The sequence below is a fragment of the Colias philodice genome, chromosome 31 (assembly GCF_061535455.1).
Source record: "Colias philodice isolate Cphi_HAF_F1 chromosome 31, ilColPhil1 Martin Lab GWU primary, whole genome shotgun sequence".
In the NCBI taxonomy this organism is placed as follows: Eukaryota; Metazoa; Arthropoda; class Insecta; order Lepidoptera; family Pieridae; genus Colias; species Colias philodice.
The window spans coordinates 1,142,787-1,166,425 of record NC_143116.1 but is presented as its reverse complement, the minus strand read 5'-3'; the positions used below and the strand labels follow the sequence as shown (position 1 = coordinate 1,166,425).

General features: G+C 32.1%; 4 protein-coding genes across 4 annotated transcripts in view; 3 read left to right on the top strand and 1 right to left on the bottom strand.

Moving 5' to 3' along the window:
* Positions 1-7,663, top strand: part of Nup98-96 (nuclear pore complex protein Nup98-96) — a 282,640-nt gene extending 274,977 nt beyond the window's left edge. The window contains exon 49 of the mRNA XM_089713810.1: positions 7,542-7,663. The gene's annotated coding sequence lies outside the window, so the exon portion shown is untranslated. The remainder of the gene's footprint in view (positions 1-7,541) is intronic.
* A 1,557-nt stretch (positions 7,664-9,220) lies between these two features.
* mmy (UDP-N-acetylglucosamine pyrophosphorylase mmy) lies at positions 9,221-10,976 on the bottom strand. The gene has a single exon (XM_089713886.1). It carries the CDS (start codon positions 10,719-10,721, stop codon positions 9,264-9,266), a length of 1,458 nt encoding a protein of 485 aa, XP_089570012.1. The 5' UTR covers positions 10,722-10,976; the 3' UTR covers positions 9,221-9,263.
* Positions 10,977-12,847: 1,871 nt separating this feature from the next.
* LOC149475026 (RNA exonuclease 4-like) lies at positions 12,848-16,280 on the top strand. The gene is made up of 2 exons (XM_089713914.1): positions 12,848-13,799; positions 14,544-16,280. Exons 1-2 carry the CDS (start codon positions 13,164-13,166, stop codon positions 14,733-14,735), a joined length of 828 nt encoding a protein of 275 aa, XP_089570040.1. The 5' UTR covers positions 12,848-13,163; the 3' UTR covers positions 14,736-16,280.
* Positions 16,281-17,939: 1,659 nt separating this feature from the next.
* LOC149475025 (uncharacterized) lies at positions 17,940-21,694 on the top strand. Its single transcript, XM_089713789.1, has 2 exons — positions 17,940-18,801; positions 19,843-21,694. The coding sequence occupies exons 1-2, from the start codon at positions 17,992-17,994 to the stop codon at positions 20,032-20,034; spliced, it is 1,002 nt and encodes a 333-aa protein (XP_089569915.1). The 5' UTR covers positions 17,940-17,991; the 3' UTR covers positions 20,035-21,694.
* The last annotated feature ends 1,945 nt before the right edge of the window (positions 21,695-23,639 follow it).

The window sequence follows — 23,639 nt, the reverse complement described above, 5'->3', positions numbered from 1 at the left end:
TACAAACTGCATTTTTGATGCGGTTTTTTTTTTAATAGATAGAATGGTTCTCGAGGAAGGCTTTTCTATATTATAATTTATATCTAAGGTTTAAGACAACGCGGGTGAAGCCGCGAAAGCATAATAAAAAAGCGAACTTTTTTATTTTTAATCTGTCAACAAAAAAAAATACCATACATAATCTGTGGCAAGTGCATTGACAAGGAAAGGAGTTATACAGTTGGCGGCCTCGCAGTTTGAAAGTGACTGACCTTTAGTACCTACACGGAACTTTTGTTTTTACATTCTATATTGCTTTGTTATATTTGGTTATTTATAAAGGTTATGTATTAATAAAATGTTTATTATTAAATCAAGAAATAAAGTCACTTTAACAGTAGGTAAAACGATAACACTCGCGCCAAAAATCAACTTTCTATGTTGGTGGAAATTCATCGGATACCTATACATATTGCATACAAAACTGACAAATAAATATAAATATTAAAACGAACCTATCTTTTACTTTAGGTACGTTTATTACGGCTATGTACATAGTAACATAACAACAATTATGATTTTGGTTACTAGATGCGGCGTTGCGTACAACATCAAGGAAATTTTTTTACTATAATATCAAGGAAGATGTAGCTATGTTCTCATCAAATATTCTTTGACATTATTCGAATGTTGATTCAAACCCAACCTAATAAAAAAAAATTTTTTTTTACTAATCGATGAACAATCATACAAAATGCATCATAAATTGTTTAATCAAATAATTCAATGTAACTATCAAGTACCTTATAAATAATATCTCGAGAACAAAGTATATAAACCTATTAATAAACAATGTTATCAAATATTATCATTGCAATCGATTATTTATCATACCCCTGATTTTGAGTGCCTTTATCAATACCTTCAATTATTACCGACGATAGATAAAAAATAATATGATAAAATCTCGAATTTCAACTAATAATTAATCAAAACCATCGGCTTACAGATTGAAAAAATACCTACAAAAATATACGTGTGTCACTCGAGGACTGCCGCGGTTGCGCTATTGCATAGCATCGCATCGCTGTGCCGGTTGGAGTGGGGGGTGTTAGGTTTTTTCGTTACGGAATTTTTACATTCGATCGCCGCACTCAAAGTCTGAAATAAAAGCTATGCAATAGCTTAAAAACGCTTTGACCGCACAGACATTTTGACCGAAATACAAAGGGGTTTTTCAATTCCAACTGAGGACTTAAAAAACCAAATGGCCGGTAAATGGCTGCATCGCAGACAGGAGACATGCCCTTAATGATTTTTTTTGTACAGCATTTTCCGGTAAGAATTAATTTCAAGCTAAAACTTATTCAAAATTAACTATAGATGTGATAGAAGCTAAAAAAACAACCGACTGAATAATAGTGGGTAGTCCTTTGCCAAAAAATAAACATACGAAGGTACGGAAAATATAACCTTTGTTCACTCACAGTAATTGTTCACTTTACCTTATCTATACTAATATTATATACTTAGCTGAAAAGTTTGTTTGTTTGTTTGAACGCGCTATCTCAGGAACTACTCCGGTCCAATTTGAAAAATTATTTCGGTGTTAGATAGCCCATTTATCGAAGAAGGCTATAGGCTATAATCCAACAGGAGCGGAGCAATGCGGGTGAAACCGCGGAGCACAGCTAGTAACTTTATATATTTGCCGGGGTCGGAAGGCTGCTAATAATAAATTAATAAATATCTATCAAGACATGACTAATTCTAGAATATTTTAAACAAACCTGATATTATAAATAAAATCAGCAAATTGACAAAAATCACGATTTTCAATTAGTGAATGACCTTGACTCAGCGACATTGTGGCACATTTCCGATTGCGTATTATCAAATCCTCTTATAGTTTATTAAATAACCAAATTGACACTAAAAATGTAATAAAAACTCGATCTAATGTGAATGATTATAAAAACCATTTTAGGATGTACTAAAAATGAAATAGAAAATAGTACTTATCTTAATCCCCCATTTCACTATTTTTAAATTTAGTTTTCCCGCTAAAATGTATCATAATATTTTCAGACGTTCTGTCTTCGTGCCTACTTAAATTTCAAGTAAAAACTCATAAAATGTTTAAAAAGACACAGATTTATGGTTTTATTGCTTTGATTGATTAATTCAATAAAATGAAATGCTTCAATAATATAAATAACAGTAAAAAATAAACGAAGATGATTTAAAAAAAAAACAGATTCCCGCCATTTAAAAATGTCAGAAATGTGCCGCGTCCACACGTTGTAGAAATGTCAAGGACGATTTGCAATCGTGTAAAAGTTCACGGAGGTAACAGGTTATAGTGAATTATAATTCAGACGCAGTTATGCGACATCTTTTTTATTATTTTAACGGAATGATAGAACGTATGCTTTTCTGAGTAATCAGTTTCGTGATAATCAACGTGTAAACGCTTAAAAGAAAAAGATTGTGGACTATTTGTGCATTTTGGTATGATTAAAAATTTGGTGCTTATCAACAAAATGACATAAAAGCACAAACAATTATTATATATTTACTAGATCTCCGCACGCGGCTTCGCCCGCGTTTTCAAAGAAAATCCCGCATAGTTCCCATTCCTATGGGATTTACGGGATGAAAATGTGGCCTATGTCTTATTCTGGGTCTTCAGCTACCTCCATACCAAATTTCATTGCAATCAGTTCAGTAGTATTTGCCTGAAAGAGTAATAAACATCCATATATACTCACAAACTTTCGCATAATATTAGTAGGATTGTAAATAATTCAATCTTTATTAATTATATTTGTGTGCAAAGTGCTAACAAATATCATTTTGACACATTTAATATTTTTTTATAAGCATCATTTAACGGTAATTGTTATGATGTTATTAGATAGTCAGTCGCAAATAAACGATCGGCGTGAGAGAACGCATTTTTATTTCAAGCCTCAACCCTCATTCAAAACAGACCTCTATTGCAAGAACATAGGTATTATGTGGTCCTTCGAGCCGGATGAATCAGCGACCTATGGATAATAAATACATCATAACAGTAATGCCTTATCCAATCAAGAGCTTTTAAACTTTTTGCAAATCACCTTTCTGTTTGCCATTCACGAGCGTAAAAATAAAATATTAAGATAATTTTTACTACATTCAAATATATATTATGACCATAGACCACTTTTATATTACATACATAGCATAAAACAAAGTCGGTTCCCGTATTCACTATGTATGCTTATTTCTTTAAAACTACGCAACGGATTTTGATGCGGGTTCTATCAGATTCGTTCTCGAAAAACGTTTTAGAACAAAATATTTTGAGTTGGACAAAGCGGGCATAAAGCTAGTATCTGTAGATCTATACAAATATTATAAAGAGGAAAGGTTTGATTTTTTGTTTGTTTGTTTGTATGAATTGAATAGGCTCCGAAACTACTTGGCAGATTTGAAAAATTCTTTCACTGTTGGAAAGCTACATCATTTCTGAGTGACATAGGCTAGGTTTTATCCCGGAAATCCCACGGGAACGGGAACTATGTGGGTTTTTTTTTGAAAACGCGGGCGAAGCCGCAGGCGGAAAGCTAGTAATAAATAAAACATGTAGATTATACTACAGATTATATATCAACGCGTAGACTATTAAGCAAATAAATATTCAGCATGCGTTCAAGTGAGTAATAACTGAATTCCATGAATAGTTTTTTGACCACAGATATACCGAGATTATAGTGAAATTTTTGAATATTTTTCTTCTGAGTTACAAGATGATGATATTACAATTATTTTGAGGTCAATATTTTTTGGTAATGGAATGCATTTGTAAGTATTTACGAAACTCGCTGGTAATCCTTAAAAAATACGACATTTTATTTCGATTAAGTGTATAGTAAGAAATGTAATGATGTAATATTTAACTTTTAGTAGTTTTTTGATTTGATTTTGTTTTTTTCATTCATTCATTCATTTTTATTCATTCATTAACTTTTAGTAGGTAATGTAAATATAGGTAAACCAAGTCCTAATCAGCTATCTATCAGCGAAAGCTTTATCAAAATTGGTCCAGTTTTTGAGGCGCGTAGAGAGTAAAATTTCAAGGGCGCGACATGGTAATAACGTCACGTCATGCATTAAGGCGACGATTTTGGTATATTTGAATCTTGACAAAGAAGTACCACTTCTGACACGTGTGCTCTTTTTTTAAGAATAAAAAGATGCCATAACTGAATACAATATGATCTTTTATCTGTATAGATGCAATTTATATGACTTATAGTATGACCTTTTACGTGTGACCTTTTATTATAATGCTTTAGAGACGACTCATGTTGTGGGAATGTTGAAATTTCAAATGTATAGCTTTGTAACTATAGGTTCCACTAGCTGTGCCCCGCGGTTTTATCCGCAGTGCTCCGCTCCTATTGGTCTTAGCGAGATCATATATAGCCTATAGCCTTCCTCAATAAATGGGCTATCTAACACCGAAATAATTTTTCAAATCGTACCAGTAGTTCCCGAGATTAGCGCGTTCAAACAAACTCTTCAGCTTTATAATATTAGTATAGATTGTGGTTCCGTCGAATAAACTTTTTGCTAAATTTATGAACAACCATTGGACCATAGTTATAGTTAAGTTAAATCTAATAATTAAGAGCAGCTACACAGTTTCTTGCTGGCTCTACCTACACTGTAGAGACTGCTTGCTGAAGAGTTGGTAAATTTTAAGTTATGTATTTTGACGACTCAAAAGTATTTCTGAACGAAGTCTAGTTATTTAAATGAATAAATGTTTAGTTTTGAGTTTGAGTTTCAAACTATTATCTAGGCAATCTTTTAAAACTGAAAAAACTGGAGCGAGCAATTTTTCTATCATAATAATTATTGTAATAGTAAAATATAATTGTTTTTCGTTATTACCTTTAATAGTGTATTAAACTACGCAACAAAAATTGACCTACATAACTTGCAATCTAATATTTTGACCTTTATAAACCTTTCTCTTTCGTTTGATGTTAAAATTGGCGCGCAATTTTAGAAACACAATGGCTGACTTTATTCTTCATAGATCACGTTCTAAAATATATCACTGAGTGAATAATACTCGATATAATAATATGATTATTAATAATTAGAGTTTCACTGCTTTAAAATAAGGCAATTAATAAACTTTCAACTTAAACTACCTACTATTTAACGCGGAAAATCATATTTTAGGAATAGAAACTACAGAAAAACATTGAATATAATTATGTACTTATTAAATGACATTTCCGCTCTATTTTGCTCCTAGTAATAATTATTATCTCTAATAAAAAAAATTAGAAAGAGACCAACATATATCATTCGATTACTCACTCTCTGACTCTCCCGCGTAATAAAGCTTACAAATTTTTATTACAAAGTAATTTATAACAATGCAAAATGCTTTCATTTGTTTCATAAAATGTAATGAAAATATGCAGTGTGACGAAAATACTTTTGCATTTATTCTAATAAGAGGAAGCGATATTATTAAAAAAATTGGTACTTACTTACATTTTTAACAGACTTCAAAAAAAGGAGGAGGTTCTCAATACGGCCAGTATTTTTTTATATACCTACTCTGGTATCATTTTGTTTGTTACTGGTTTTCTCTTCTACTTAGGAATGCTTGTGATACTGTAGAGTGAATGCAGAGATGAAGATATTAATTGTTAAAACATTTACGATACAATACCTATTACCTACTATAAAATATACCCTGTGCCCATGCCCTACATAGTAACTCAATGCCTGTGACATAATATTATGTGTCTCATTCGTACATACACTGAGCGTGAAAGGAAAAAAGAAAAGTAGTACCTATTAGTAAAAATGATTTCTTTTTTCATAGGATACTGCAATCTTTTGTCTTAACTTTATTTCCGCTTACTCTATCGCTTCGCTCATGACAGTGAAATCATACCAAATTTTGTAATAAATTACTCAGAGTCGGCCATATTAGGTAACTGGTTTTGCTGCGTTCTTACATATAAACAGCTTTTGTAATTCTAATAAACATTATTTTATTATACTTGACGAAAAAGATGATCCTTTTTATAATAAGTTAATGATTTCAGGGTTCGACTTTTGCAGTATCTGCAAATACACAGCCTATAGGTATATGTTATTCCACATCTACAATATTTTGTATACGAAATTCTTTGTTGTGTCTTCCTGTCGCGTCGCAATGAAAAGATTTTATGGTTCTTGTTTTATTAGAGATAGTTAGAAGCTGTTAGAAGGCTAGAAACTAGAAATAGATGGTACTTTTACCACGTTGAAAGTTGGAAACATCTCATTGGAATTGTGTCTGACCATACAGCCAGTTTAAACTTTAGACTAATGTGTTGATGCTAAGTAAGATAAATAACTACATATTATAACTACATTTTCGCCGATTTCAATTAATATTAAATTTAATTTTTAAACCTTAAGAAAAGGTAAACCGAATTAAATGTCAATACAAGGTTATTACGACTGGCAACTATAAATGCGGAAATAGTTAAAATTAAAAAAGAACAAAATCGTTTAACCTTCATTTGTTTGAATTCAATCGTGAAAACTGCAATCTTGTTATATTGTTGCTACAATAAGATTGCAACATACAACACTGGTAAGTATATTATTATTTAAACTAGCTGATAATTGCATTTGTTCGCTTGAATCAAGTTAATATACGTAATTAATAACACGAAAACGCGAACTCTTTTGAATGCATTTCATTTGGCGCGTCAATGTCAATTTTCATTATTTGGATCAAAGATTTGGATTTTGGATAAATTCGATTTAACGACACATACGCACACTCGGTGAAAATAAATACTGAAGAATCGAAATAAAATACATTGACTATGCGATGGTAGGTACTAGGTACTTAGTTTGAATTTCGTACGGGTTATAACTTATGGGAGCAAATTAAAACGAGCAAAATAAAGTTATTTGATTTGTATTGATTGATGGAATATGCATTTACCTCCCTAAAAGATAGAAAGGTTGTTTAACTCCATGGTTTTTACCACACTTATTATAACTCAAACATTTATTTATTCAATTAGACTTCTTCTAGAAGCACTTTTGAAACGTCATTACATATTTTCAACATTTACCACCGATTCCGAAAGCAGTATCTACGGAGAAGAACCGGCAAGAAACTGCAAGGCAAGAAAAATATTGTGGTAAACTTCACCTCAAAATGATAATTGTGTTCCTAATTTTTAACTGAGTGTAAAAAAATAGGAAAAAGTTTTTAAAGGACCAAAATCTGGGTATGTTGTTATAAATTCAAACTAATTAAGTACATAATATCAACAATTTATTGAATACATCACATAATTTTTTAATGTATTAAACCTTGAGAACTAAATAAAAAAAAGTTGTTACAACAAAGGCTATAATTTTGTAATAGTTCATATTAAATGGTTACATTTTTAACAAACTTTACTGCGTGTGGTCTTTTTGTTCAATATGATATCAATAATTTTAGAAACATTAACTTAAAATAGATAGACTTTAAGAAAAAAAGGTTGTGTGGTTTTATGAAACCACGGTAAAAGTGAAACTGTTCGAACGGTTTCGAACACTGCTTTGTGTAGCGCATGTCGCGTGACGGTCGGCTGCCGAGTAGGTATACCTACTCGGCAGCCGCGATACACGCGACATGCGCTACACAGACCAAAAACTTTGAGACGATGTAATAAAAGTTTCACTTTAAAAAACTATAAGTAATATTCTACGAACAGTATTTTATTTTCTGATTTCATCAAGTAGAGATGAAAATATTATATTTATATGTTTAATAACATTTATGATGTTTATTACATAAAAATAAAGTGTTCCCAGTAATTATTACATGAAATAAACCATTTCATCACCATTTCATATCAACATACAATAAAAATACTAATTTAAGTACATGGAATTAAAAAAATACTTACTTTTAGTACATAAAAGGTAAAGAAAATTATATGCATTTGATTTCAATTTAGTACAATCCCTTGTGATTTTTATTTGTTTTTCATGCATCAGTATATATTTTACTAGCTGTGCCCCGCGGATTCAACCGCATTGCTCCGCTCCTGTTGGTCTTAGCGTGATAATAGTCTATGGCCTTCCTCGATAAATGGGCTATCTAACACCGAAAGAACTTTTCAAATCAGAGCAGTAGTTTCTGAGATTAGCACGTTCAAACAAACAAACTCTTCAGCTTTATAATATTATAGTATAGATTACCTTTTATGTACTGTATTTAAATTACAATCTAGCATTCCTATATATTATAAAGAACTAAACTAATATATATATTTACAATGTGATGCGTTCCATATAGTTTAGGCCATAAAGTTAAAAAAAATCAAGAAATATAATTTAAATTTAATAACAACAAATATATATATGGAAAACAAGATTAAAACTCAAAAATATTTTGAGATCTCTGATATAAATTTTTGTTTATTTTTTATGTATTGACTAGAAATTTCGAAATAATGAAATTAATATATTATGTATATTATATTACTTTTCATTTATGTAAATAATAGCAATACTTTTTAGTATCCGATTTTGTAAACCAAAAAAATGTTTTATATTATTATCCATTGATATAGATTAATATATATGTATAATTAATTAAACTAATTTTGATTATAAAAATGATTAAAATTTAATGAAATTTGAAAAGGCTCTTTCATAGCTACTATTAATTATTGATGTTATTCACTAGTACTAAGTTACATACTAATTTCTATGAAGTAATATCACCAAGTAATTAGTTGTCATAATAATAATTATTAATTAATGATAAAAAATGTATATCATTAATTACAAAAAAATTATGACTATCATTATTAAGTCATTTTTAATGGCAGTCCCATAGTATTTAGCTAATTTAGTCATATCTACATCATTAGGCAAATTATTTTGAAATCAAAATTGTATCAAGATATGTGCTAAAAAGTAACATCAGCAAAATTGATTTTGAATTAAAATGGAATGAATATAAAAATAAAATAATTTTATACATTCTTGCAATTAAAATATAGAAAAATATTTGACTCTAAATTATGTTATGTGCTTGTGCTGTTATGCAATAAAAAAGAAAAAAAAATGAAACTTTAGACTAATCTAATAAGTTTCTTATTAGTTTTAAATGCGAATTTAAATCGTTAATTTGATTGCTTTTCAATATTTTTCAGGCATTTTTATTAAGGCTTGTGTTATTGCTTTTTAATTTTAATACATCAATGGTTCCCATTTTGGTAACCGTTAGATTCTTGCATGCTTTTCAAATGGAAGGGAGATATGGTGAACACTTCGTTATTTACCAATTCCTTAAGGTTTTCGCCTCCATACGAGAGCAGGGGAGATATTTCCACATCAATATCATCAGCGATCACACCGCCAGCTTCTCTAATGTACTTTCTGTGTAAGTTCAAAATATCCTGCTTAGCTGTAGAGGGACAATCTTTCTTCGCAGCATCTGCGTTCTTCAACGCCGAAAACTCCACATCTCTAGCCACTTCCAAACAAATAAAGTTCTCAGCGAACTCAAAGACGTCAAAAATAAACTTTTCGATCTTTATACCGTTCGGTTCGGACGGCTTGTGGCGTACACCGCTCTCGACGTACGGTATCTTCTTTTTGGCGATGTGCAGTTTGAGTTTACGCTCGAAATCGGCGATTTTGTGAAGGAATTCAGACGAGAAATAATGGTTGCATATATTTCCAGCGGAGAAGGTAAGTCGGCCGTCCGGATTGCGTCGCTCAGCTGCTTCGTCAGTCAGTTCTGAATATTCTACAACCTTGTAATGTCCGTTCACTCTGCATACGACGCCTACAGGTTCACTTGGTGACGATTTCTGAACAACTTTAGCTGCACAGTCTGCGTTCTTACTCTTACAATAACCGATAAACACTGGATCTGCTACTTTAATCAGGATATTGTCAACGGAGTGTCCATGCAAGTGTTGGATACCGCGTTTTTTGATGTCATCTAAAACGCCTTGGGTTTTTAATGCTCTGTACAGGCCTCCGTTTCCATCTGGTGCGGACGCAATATGGTGTTTCTCGTCTAATAATATTTTACCATCAAAATCAAAGCAAGGCAGTGTTCCCTGTTCGAAGTAGACAATGTTCTCTTCACTTAAACCAAAGTATGAGTGGTCTTTGAAGAATTTAGCTGTAGGACCTCTAGTATGTTGAGACGTCATGATATACCAAGTAATGTTACCATACTTTCCGGTTCTTTCTTCTGCCATTTGTTGAACTCGCAAGATTCTTTCTGCTTGTATTTGGAATAATGTCTTGTGAGATGGTAAACCAACATCATACATGCCTTTCGGGTGTCCGAATCCGAGCCTAGTAGCTTGTCCACCAGCTAATAACAAAACACCAACTTTACCATCAGAAATTTCTTTAAAACCGATGTTTTCATACTCCGTAATTTTTTCTTCGTTTAAACCAGGCACGGATTCGTAATGAGTCTGCGGTATCGGCTTCAAATCATCGTCGAACTTTTCCAATATAACTTTAGTAGCTTCGTTCGCGCGTCTAAATATTTCATTAGTTTCGGCGAGATCCAACTTCCGGATTTCTCCCGCCAATTGTTCCCGCTCATTGTCACTCAGTTCCGGCCAATATTCCAAGAGATGTTCTTGACCGTGAGCACTGACGTATTCCTTGAGGTTTTCATACGACATTTTAGCGCGCGGTTTTCAACGTTCTATATCTTATCGGGACCGATCGCCGCGATTAGAAAGTGTATACTGATCGAGTTCCACATCACCTTCGTACATTTTCACGATACACCCCACCACAACGAAACACGTCGGCCTAACTTCTGACATTTCGAGACATTTTTGTTTATTTACATTCTTGTGTAATACTTTAGCACAGCCACTTTTCCATTTAATGTACACTGATAATTTATTAAAGTAAATAATTGTACGTCATTTCACAAATACAGCAATGTATATTGATTGGACAGTCAAAGTCAAATCAATTATGTAAGTGTCTTATCAGCTGTCGCACGTCATAGCGATAACATTCAAAAATTTAAATTGAGATAAAATTATTTAGGTTGTATAAAATAATTAATATGTTATTAATTAAATTAATTCATAATTGTACAAACATTCATCAATTAATTAGCTTAACTTTTTTAATTTTGCTGTGACTATAAGTTTCTGGACGAACGTTCTGTTATCTTTGAAAGAGATACCATCCATCTAAATTTTACTTATTTTCGGTGAAATTAAGTTTACTAGGATCTAATAAATTTTGCGTTTATATATATCACTTTGTTGTTATTTACATATTTCTTTCTTTAAAAAAATTAAATAAAAGCTTTTATATTAAGTATTAATTTTTTTTTTTATTTCTAATAATATAATATTCTTAAATTTGATTTCAGTTTCAAATTTCGATTAGTTTATTGTTTTAGTGCGAATATAAAGTATTTATATTATATTAACAATATGTACATAATTATTTATTTATTAATATATTGTAGATAGTAATTTTATTCAATGGGAATTAGGGAGTATACAATATCATACTGGTAACATTGATGTTTTTATATTCTATGGTTAGAGTGCAGAAGCCATGCGGAATTGTTGTCAAAATAAATGTCATTTTCCACAGAGCAAGTAATATAGTAAGAGACGGCACTCAGTACTTTGATTTCGAGCTCACGCACACATATGCATGTATTGGCTAAGGGCGAATCTTATATACCAACATAAGCTCACTTACGTCAAAAATGACACACATTGCTGCCAACATTTAAAAGTTGACGTGCTAGTGATGTCTTTTTGAGTGCATATTATCGATAAAACTATGAAGTATCGATATCGATAAAATTTTCGATGCTGGGTAACATCACTACTAGTTCTCATCCTTATTCAAATTTATAGGAAATTAAAAATAAAACACCAACAATGTAGATCAATAAGTTTATTATAATATAATATTTATAATTATATAATAACATTTTTATATAATATTAAAACTCACTATAATAGGCAAAAATGGTTAATTCCATTTGAATTTTGCTGAATATCTTTATTTAGGCATGTAGGACTTAATTCGGTTAACGGCTTAAATATTATGTGAATACAGTTGATTCACATTTTATACTTTTCCTTGAAACATTTTGTGGGATTTCTATTTTAAAATCTCGTTCTAAATTTCGATACCAATAATATTATATCGTTGCCGTTCGGATCGCCATATTGGAATCGTATATGAAGAAGCCGTTGTTTTCTTTGGACATAATAATATCTCTCCAATTGATTCTACAGCCAGAACATGACGTAATAGAGAAGTTTTCTCATAAATTGTTATGTAATTATTATGTTTTATCTTCCTTATAGAACAGTCATTGGGTACATATTGCAAATATTAAGTCATAAATCAAATAATTATTAAGTACACACAAAGATTTTAACATTGTTTACACATAACACTTTTTCTTCTTTTTTCACTTTTGGCAGAAATACTACAAATTAACAAATTCAATGTACACTTTGATTAACTGAGTAAATAACAAAATCTACGATTTATGAAGAACAAATTTTGTTTAACTTCCACCAAAACAAAATAAAACGCCATTTTGAATTCAAATTAACAAACAACGAATCAACATCAAGACGTTGTCTATGCTTAAGTCTTAACCATTGACAAGAAATCGAAGAAAGAAAGAAATAATTTATAAATGTACTAGCTTAAAATTAAAATGTACAAAAATAAGGTTTAAAAAAAAATAAGAAATAATAATAAATAATTAAAACTAAAATATTAAATCTTATAATATATGCACAATATATGATTACATCGGAGAGGCCAACATTAGAAATATTTTTATTTTTTCTAAATGTTGGCATGCCAGACTCGCCCTTAGGTCTTGGAAAAGTACAAAATAATTTGAACTCTATGTCAATTGAATGAAGTTTAAAATTGCTTGATAATGGAATCCTAACCAAAACGATGTTCTAAGTGTCGACCCACTGTCATTTTCGTTCAACGACTTTATTATTTTGTTGCTGATAATAATCGATTTCGTGTTGAATATCATATATTGTGTGATTTCCACTACATATTATTTTGTTAAATCACTATATGAACAAATCGCCAATGTAAATATGGTCGAAAATTCTAAAATAGTAAAAAGAGGTGATAAAGATGCAAACTGGCAGAAATTACAGCAATCCACGTCGTTAATGGAGAAACCGAACGAAAAACCAGCGACTACAGATAAAAAAGAGCACTTTACTGGCACATTTAGGCGGGGACGAAAGAAAAAAAACAACGACCAAGACACCGTTGAGAACAACTTGAAATCTCTGAATATAGATAATAAATCTGCACAAGTAGTTAGTCCACTTTCTAATGACGATAAAAAGGATGTTAGGGAGGGTAAAAAGAATAAATTAACAAAGTTTATAGCGATGGATTGCGAGATGGTTGGTATAGGGTATAATGGCGAAGACCACATGATTGCTCGGGTTTCCCTGGTCAACAAATTCGGTGACTGCATTTATGACAAGTTTGTAAAAGCGCGGGAACAGGTCGTAGACTATAGAACGCAAATAAGTGGTGTAAGAGAGGAGGATATGTTAAACGGTGAAGATTTTAATGTTGTTCAGAAGGAGGTCTCGGAAATATTGAAGGGACGAATTCTAGTGGGACATTCTCCGAAGACTGACCTTAGTGTGCTTTTCTTGTCACATCCGAACAAAAATATTAGAGATACATCTAAATATGAGCCGTTTCAGAAGGTTGGTATTCTTAATTATATTCTTGACTGATCGGTTGGCTTGGTTGGTAGTGGCCCTGCCTTCTAAACCGGAGGTTGTGGGTTCCATTCCCACCCAAATATTTATGTGATGAACATTGATGTTTGCTCTGTGTCTGGGTGTTAATTATCTATATGAGTATAAATTATAATATATGTATGTTTATCAGCCATCTGGTTTCGATAACGCAAGCGAAAGCTTAGTATGGGATCAGATTGTGCCGTGTGTGAAAATTGTCCTGAAAAATTAATTAATTTATTTATTTTATAGCCATAACAATCTTTGATTTAATCAAACCGGGCCATAATTGTAAATATTAAACATATCACCTTAAATTATTTATAGAAAAAATAACAATATAACCTACATCATCACCAGAATAATGTAGCTAACAAGTCGTCCAGTTAAAAATTTAGTTTATTATACTCAATCAAAAATAATAATCAAGTTCCTATAATGCATGCACATCTACATACATTATCATCATCATAAAAAGTCACACCACTTAAAATCCTGTCCATATTTTGACAAACAACTCATTAGTCACTAGTATGAAAGTGCGCGCACGTAGCGACGCAACTTCCCATACAAATTGATGGGAGAGACAAAATAGTTGCGGAGACAAAGTTGCTCGTGCGCGCTAGCTCTAATACTAATAGATCTAGACTATAATTTATTAATTTTAACCTGTACACATCATTAATACATATTTCTATTATATTTCAGATTACAAAAGGCGGTAGGCCCTCCCTAAAACGATTAGCAAAAGAAATCCTAGGTATAGACATACAGCACGGAGAACACAGTTCCGTCGAAGACGCAAAAGCAACGATGCAATTATATAGTGCAGTAGCGAAGAGTTGGGAACAGCTGTTGAGTGAAAAACGCGGTTATAGCCGGAAATTTGTGGAAAGCTAGTCTATAAATGGCTATATTCAAAATGATTTTATAAGTAAAAAGGTGTAGATAACAATAAAACCGAAAGAGTAGAATAGCTCTGTCAGGATCACAGGTGGCCTAGAGATCAAAGGCGAAAGACGCGGGTTTTAATCAGGAATCGTGATCGAATTTTTTTTATTTAAAAATTTCACATTTACAAAAAATTTGAATGCTATTAAAAAATTATTAAATACAAAATTTAATCTTCAATGGACACTCGCACACACAATATGACGTCAAAATGAGATGGCATGATTCAACTATTATGAGCAAGAGACAACAAGTAAAATGTGGCTAATTTTATTAGAGCTATCTACACCATTCTACTTATAATATCATGTATAGCAAGATTTCTCATTCAATAACTTCATATACATAAGAGATAGAAACAGGTGTTAAATGAAAAAAGCAGCTATAGCCATTGAGATAATATTAATATGGAGACGACACCGCCTACATCACTTATGTTCCACTCAACATACACCATGTGGCATATGTTGAGCGGTTTTTTTTAATGGTTTTAAAGTGAAACGCATCAAATATGCCTTCGTGTGTGTTACGATATTGCACAAATAATACGGAAAAGTGCAAAGGAATAACTTTCATCGGTAAGTACCTAACTAGATAATAATTTTTAAAACTTAGAGCAAAAAAATGGCGCACAGATTTTGTTCGTGGTGTCTCCTCCATACGTAGTAATATTATCTCAGTGGCTATAGCCTAAAGCTTTTTGAAAGCTAGTTGATTTCTATAGTATAGTTATAACAAGATTTCTGAAAAACTGCTAAAACTATAGAAAAGTGTTTAAAACAGTTGTTGAAAGAAAAATTTTACTATAATTTTGTAAGTAAATGAGAGATGATAAATATATCTGCATTTATGATATACGTAATAACTTTTCTACAGTGAAGAATTGAGATAAAAAAAATGTGTGGTTTTATGAAACCACGGTAAAAACTAAAAGTGAAACTGTTCGAACGGTTCCGAACACTGCTTTATACCTACTCGGCAGCCGACCGTCACGCGACATGCGCTACACAGATCAAAAAGTTTGAGACGATGTAATAAAAGTTTCACTTTAATAATTTGTGAAAATTGAGAGCTTGTTAAAAAATTCATCTTCAACACAACTTTTAATAACTTTGCTATAATCTACTGTATGAAATAATTGTTGAGTCAACTTCTAAATTGTCACTTATAATACCACAAGAGCTTCAAAATTATCGGGTATTTTCCGATAGGTTCGTTGCAAACAAATGAAGGAGTCAAGTTTTTAGTCAAGGTTAAAAAATCACGAGCGCGAAGCGCGAGTGATTTTTCCTGAAAAACTTGACGACTTTATTTGTTTGCAGGGAACCTTGAGGGAAATGCCAGATAATTTTGAAGCTCGTGTGGTATTCGGGGGATTATTTTTCCGTCCCAAATGTCGGCCAATAATTTCACAATTGAATTCAACCTGTCAGTTTGACGTCAACTACCAGAGAAAATTTTCAAAAAATTATCAGTATAATACCATGTAGGTTGTACCACGTGACGTTGAATGGTGCAATTCTATTGGTCGTATATTTGGGTCGGAAAAATAATCATCAATATTGCCAAAAAATTTTCATTTAAAATAATATTCACTATATCCATACATAGTGTATATTTATAGTACTTTACTCATAAGTGTCTGTACTACAGACACTTTAATGAGTAAAGTAACTATTGTAAAAAATATTCTAATATATGCTAATAATGTAAAAAAGTGCCTTTTATTGTTATTTATTCGTTGATCTTCATCTCATATTATGTTTTAGATCTCAAATTCCAAAAAATAAAACATAATTTATTTTATGTTTTGGTTTCTTAAAGTCATGGCCTTAGTAAAAAAATAAAGAAAATGTGAACATACTCTATGGTTGCCTATTGCTGTCTCTTTCGCTGTCAACTATAATATTATAAATAATAAAAGAGTGTAACAAAACATTGATTTGATATTATCAATGATGATATAAGTAAAAAAGTGTAGATAAGTTAAAATCGTGGAAGCGGTACAACGGAATTTGGCTAATTAGCCGTATTTTCCTTCAGTTATCTCTCGCTCTCGATAGTTGAATCATGCCATCTCACTTTGATGTCTAACGTGTGTGCGTTAGAGACCGAATGTTGTGTTGGTAACTTATCTACACCTTATTTCTTATAATATCATTGATTATTATTACAAATTGTACCTAAATTGTAATAGGGAAAAGTAAAAAAAATATAATTAAAGAGCTTGCCAAGTAAAGTACCTTTTTTTTCATTATGAAGTGTATCTTGATTTACGGCGAATATGCTGGCATTATTAAATAAATTTATATTATTTTTAAATGTCTCTTTATTTTAATCCTTACTTGCCTATACAGGGTGTCCCACTTTTGGTATACTAAGCGCGAAGGGACTTGTAGTTATGCCTATGCATAACTACAAGTCCCTTCGCGTTTGCATTTTTTACGTGATCAATCTATATTGATCACGTAAAAAATGCAAACAAAAAATTGCATCAAAAATTTTTGCTAAATTTTTCCTGAAAAACATGGATTTTCCTCTCTAGCTTCGCGCAGCCGGCATATACCACTTCGCTAATGTGATAACTATATAAACATAATCATAAAAAAGACAGCTACGTGCCGATGGCAAAGTTGGGAGGGTTGCTTGTTATGGGTGTACACATGTGTGTGCGCCTATAAGTGAAGTTAAAGTGGGTCAAAATCGAATCTAAAACAGTCGGTTACAAAGAAACATAGGTGAAGCTAATGAATGCGTTTTCATTAAAGTTTATGTTCATAAAAACCGCATCAAAATCCGTTGCGTAGTTTAAAACATCAGCACGACAAGACAGAAACCAGGAATCAACTATTTTACAATTTATATCATGTAGTGATCACAGAGCAAGTAAATAGGTAGTGATATTAAGTGATATCCTGTCCTGTGAAATAAAAATAAACCAAAGACAATAGAATCAACGTCATTCTCACTACATTAAAAACAATGATATTTTACGTATAGATACGTTATATACTCACAATATATCCAAAAAAAATGCTTCATATGCAGTGTCAGGCACACACAAATACAAGTATCATTTTACTTAATTTATTTCAATTTATTTATTACATTCACAGACAGGGAGTATACAATATCATACTGGTAGCATTGATGTTTTTATCTATGGTTAGAGTGAAGAAGCCATGCGGAATTGTTGTCAAAATAAATGTCATTTTCGTTCAACGACTTTATTGTTTTGTTGCTGTTAATAATCGATTTCGTGTTGAATATCATATATTGTGTGTTTTCTACTACATATTATTTTCTTAAATCACTATACGAACAAATCGCCAATGTAAATATGGTCGATAATTCTAAAAAACGAAAAAGACACGCAGTTGATCAACCTAACCAAACAATAGTAAAAAGAGGTGTAATAGATGCAAACTGGCAGAAATTACTGCAATCCACGTCGTTAATGGAGAAACCGAACGAAAAACCAGCGACTACAGATAAAAAAGAGCACTTTACTGGCACATTTAGGCGGGGACGAAAGAAAAAAAACAACGACCAAGACACCGTTGAGAACAACTTGAAATCTCTGAATATAGATAATAAATCTGCACAAGTAGTTAGTCCACTTTCTAATGACGATAAAAAAGATGTTAGAGAGGATAAAAAGAATAAATTAACAAAGTTTATAGCTATGGATTGCGAGATGGTTGGTATAGGGTATAATGGCGAAGACCACATGATTGCTCGGGTTTCCCTGGTCAACAAATTCGGTGACTGCATTTATGACAAGTTTGTGAAAGCGCGGGAACAGGTCGTAGACTATAGAACGCAAATAAGTGGTGTTAGAAAGGAGGATATGTTAAACGGTGAAGATTTTAATGTAGTTCAGAAGGAGGTCTCGGAAATATTGAAGGGACGAATTCTAGTGGGACATTCTCTGAAGACTGACCTTAGTGTGCTGTTCTTGTCACATCCGAAGAAAAATATTAGAGATACATCTAAATATAAGCCATTTAAGAAGGTTGGTATTCTTAATTATAGCCATAACAATCTTTGATTTAATAAATAAATAAATATTTCAGGACAATTTTCTCACACGGCACGATCTGATCCCATACTAAGCTTTCGCTTGAAACCAGATGGCTGATAAACATACATATATAATTTTAAATAAATACTTATATAGATAATTAACACCCAGACCCAGAGCAAACATCTATGTTCATCACACAAATATTTGCTCCGAGTGGGAATTGAACCCACGACCACTGGTTTGGAAGGCAGAGCCACTACCAACTAAGACAACCGGTCACTCGATCAAACCAGTTGTAAATAATAAACATATCACCTTAAATTATTTATAGAAAAAATAACAATATAACCCAAAATCATCACCAGAATAATGTAGCTAACAAGTCGTCCAGTTAAAAATTTAGTTTATTATACACAATATAAAATACTATTCAAGTTCCTATAATGCATCCACATCTACATACATATTCATCATCTTGCCACACAACTTAAAATCCTGTCCATATATTCACAAACAACTTATTTCAATCTAATTCTAATTATAATAAATCTAAACATTATTATAATAATAAGTCTAGACTATTAATATTATTACTAGTAATTAATAATAATAAATCTACTACAGTAGACCCGTGCTACACCAACAATCGTTTTTCAGAGCCTTGTCAGAGTATCAAATTTTGTTGGAATAAAATCAATATCTTTGAGTAGAGAACCGTAGAAGTGGCATATTTTTTTTGTACAAGTTGTACACTGTTTAATTATGTATGATCAATGCGGAAATTGTCAAAAAATAACAATTTACATTATTAAAGTGAAACTTTAATACATCGTCTCAAACTTTTTGGTCTGTGTAGCGCATGTCGCGTGTATCGCGGCTGCCGAGTAGGTATACCTACTCGGCAGCCGACCGTCACGCGACATGCGCTACACAAAGCAGTGTTCGGAACCGTTCGAACAGTTTCACTTTTACCGTGCTTTCATAAAACCACACAACATTTTTTTAATATATATTTAAATCTCATTTCAGATCACGAAAGGCAGTACGCCCTCCCTAAAACGATTAGCAAAAGAAATCCTAGGTATAGACATACAGCACGGAGAACACAGTTCCGTCGAAGACGCGAAAGCAACGATGCAGTTATATAACACAGTAGCGAAGAGTTGGGAACAGCTGTTGAGTGAAAAACGCGGTTATAGCCGGAAGTTTGTGGAAAGCTAGTCTATTTTATAAATGGCTATATTAACATTGATAATAATGGCCAATAACAATGATTTAAGTAAAAGGTGTAGATAGGTTACCAACATAAGATTCAATCTTCAATACACACAATATGATAAGACAGAAAAAGTGAGATGGCGTGTACATAATAATTGGAATTATTGTGAGTGAAAGAGACAACTCGAAAGTCAGTTTGAAGCCAATTATCCCCATGAGAAATTTTAGAATAGAAATAAATCCCGAGGCGGGATTCGTATCCGAGTCTTCCGCCTTGCTGGAGTTAGCTTCGCGCTTCACTTCGCGGTTTCACCCGCATTCTAACACCGAAATTTTTTTCAAATTGGACCAGTAGTTCCTGAGATTAGCGCGTTCAAACAAACAAACTCTTCAGCTACCTATATAATATTAGTATAGATTTGAAAGCTATAAAAAATATGAAATACTATATTCGATCTTTAGGAGAGATAGTAACCTATCTACACCTTTCTACTTATAACATGTATAGCAAAAAAGCAAGTTAAATTTCTCATTCAAAAACTTGACATATAATATATAGATAAGAGTTAAAACAGGTGTGAAGTGAAATAAGTGGCTATAGCCTTTTTTTAAAAGCTAGTTGATTCATAAAATTTGATTTCCAAGTTTTTTAATTTAATTTTGTAGCAAAATGTTGGAAAAACTAAAGTGAGAAATTTTGCTAAAACTGGACATATTTTGTTAGAAACATAACTATAGCTAAAGCTTATCAAAAAAGACGGGTTGCACTCCGGGAGTGCCGGCAGAAGTGAAAACTTGATTATTAACGTTGAGCATGTTTGATATTTTGGAATGTTATCCGTCTTAGAGCGTATACGCAAGGGAGTCCGTTTCTACAATGGAAAATGGTTGCGGGATGGAGCCATCTTAAGTTCATCCCACCCAAACCGTATGACCGATATAACGTGCCCACGTGGCCAAAAATGATGATAAATGATGATGAAAACCGGCCTTAATGGCTCAAATACGAAATACGATATGACTAAATACAGAGCGTATACGCACTATGCGGGTAGCCGCATTGCGGGTAGCCGTCCGGCTGACCGCAAGCACAATTATGTACGTAAGATTCATTTCTATGCGCACTGTGCGGTCTGCGGTAGCCGCATCACAGTGCGCATAGAAATACCCGCAATGCGGCTACCCGCATAATGCGTATACGCTCTTACGCTTTTTCGATCAGGTCACGTGTCCTGACGCGAGTTTAAGATTTTATACCCATTACAGAAAAAGTGCTCAACGCCGCTAAAGAAGTTTTCACTTCAAAAATGATAAAATGTTGTGGCTATATCAAAAATATCTCAGTCCAGTTAGTGAAATGTTTCTTTCAAGCAACTTCTAAATTGTCAACACAATTGTCATAAATTTTTAATTTAATAATAATTATATTCCTTATTGCAAGACACAGACTTCAGTACTCTAACCAATGTAAAAAATATATATTGCAAATGTAAAAAAGTGCCTTTCATTGTTATTTATTCTATGGGCAGATCTCAAATTCCAAAAAAAAAAAAAAAATATTTTAAGAGCTTGCCAAGAAAAGTACCATTTTTTATTATAAAGTGCATCTTGATTTACCGCAAATATGCTGGCATTTTTGAATAAATTTATATTATTTTTAAAATATGTCTTTTTTTAATCCTTAGGCTACTTGCCAATAATTAAGTATATTCCTAAATTTCCTAAGTTAAAGTGGGTCAAAATCGAATATAAAACAGTCGGTTACATACAAACATACAGGTGAAGCTAATCATAGCGTTTTTTGAAAGTTCATGTTCATAAAAACCACATTAAAATCCGTAGCGTAGTTTTAAAGATCTAAGCGAACATAGGGGCAGCGGGAAGCGACTATTTTATATCATGTAGTGATATCCTGTAGAATTAAATCCATACTAATATTATAAATGCGAAAGTAACTCTGTCTGTCTGTCTGTTACTCAATCACGCCTTAACTAATGAACCAATTTGCATGAAATTTGGTATAGAGATATTTTGATACCCGAGAAAGGACATAGGATAGGTTTTATCCCGGAAATCCCACGGGAACGGGTACTATGCGGGTTTTTCTTTGACTGCGCGGGCGATGCCGCGGGTGGAAAGCTAGTAAAAAAATAAAACCAAAGACAATGGAATCAACGTCATTATCACTACATAAAAAAGCAATAATTCAAATTTTTATATTGTCTATAGAACACTATAGTATTTTTTATAGCTCTGAATTTCATTGAAATGTCTAAACGTATTGTTAAATTTTAAGTAAATATTATTTTAATATCGTTTACACACCACGTACATGTATGTTATCTATTATGTTCTATTTACATATAATAAAATCGTAAGAAAGTCAAAACTGTTTATTGAATTTTTTTTAAAGCAATACCTACATGGGGCGTACAATATAGTTTTTAGAATTTATGTCTGTTTGTCTGTAAGCATTTCCGGTCTAAATTCGAAAAGTACTGACTGGATTCACTTAAAATTTGGTACAGAGATAGCTTGAGACTCGATAAAGGACATAGGATAGGTTTTATTTTTCCCACGGGAACGGGAGTTATTCCCGTTTAACTCCGATTTCTGGGATAACTGTGAGATAACTTTTTTGAATACGCGGGCGAACCCGCTGGCGGAAAGCTAGTGTATAATAATATACGTTAAGCATTTATAAATATCTATTACCATTAAGGGCTTGGTCTAGTAGTGCAAACAAATGCATCCTGTCATTCTATATGTAAATAATACAAATGTACTAAGGGAAAGTTGCTCCACTTAATTTTTAAAAATTAAATCATTCGTATAATTTAATATTCGTAATAAGTACCAAAAATGACAATTTGAAACAATTTTCGTGAAAATTACACCGGGTGATTTTTTTTTTATCAGTACACAAAATTTGCGAATACTTTCTATTGATATCTTCAACTTCATGTTTATATAACTGATCAACTTTTACAAAGAAATTTGGACGAAATATAAAAAAAATAAGCTTTCCATACAAAATGCATAACTCTATACATTTTTTTCGACCTAAGTTTCTTAGTGAAAGTTATTCAGTTTAACTAATAAAACGGATAAACAAATTTTGTATTTAATAAAAAAATGTAATGTTTGTGTTAAAAAATTATAAAATAGAAAAATACGCAAATGAAAACAAAAGATATTTATTACTGACTAGCTTCCGCCCGCGACTCCGTCCGCGCGGATGTCAGTCTTCGCGTCTTCTACAGATTTATTATATTATGTATAATATATAGATTAATATTGATAAACCTAATAAATCTTTTGCTAGCATTCTGATGCTTTATCGGTTGCACTGGATTAATCTCTTTTTTTTCAATCGCTTGAATGATATAGGATGGGTCCTTGATGGGCATCGAATGCTGAAGTCTCGAATCAATCAATTCTGACAGTAGGCAATTTATGTAAAATCTTGATAATGGTCCATCATTTTATTTTGCCTAAACGTTACATACTTTTTTATATATTCTATTTTTAACGAATGATTCACTCCAGTCCAAACAGCAAATAAGCAGACTTCTGCTTCTGCAACGTTTAGTTGTCCCTGAATTTGA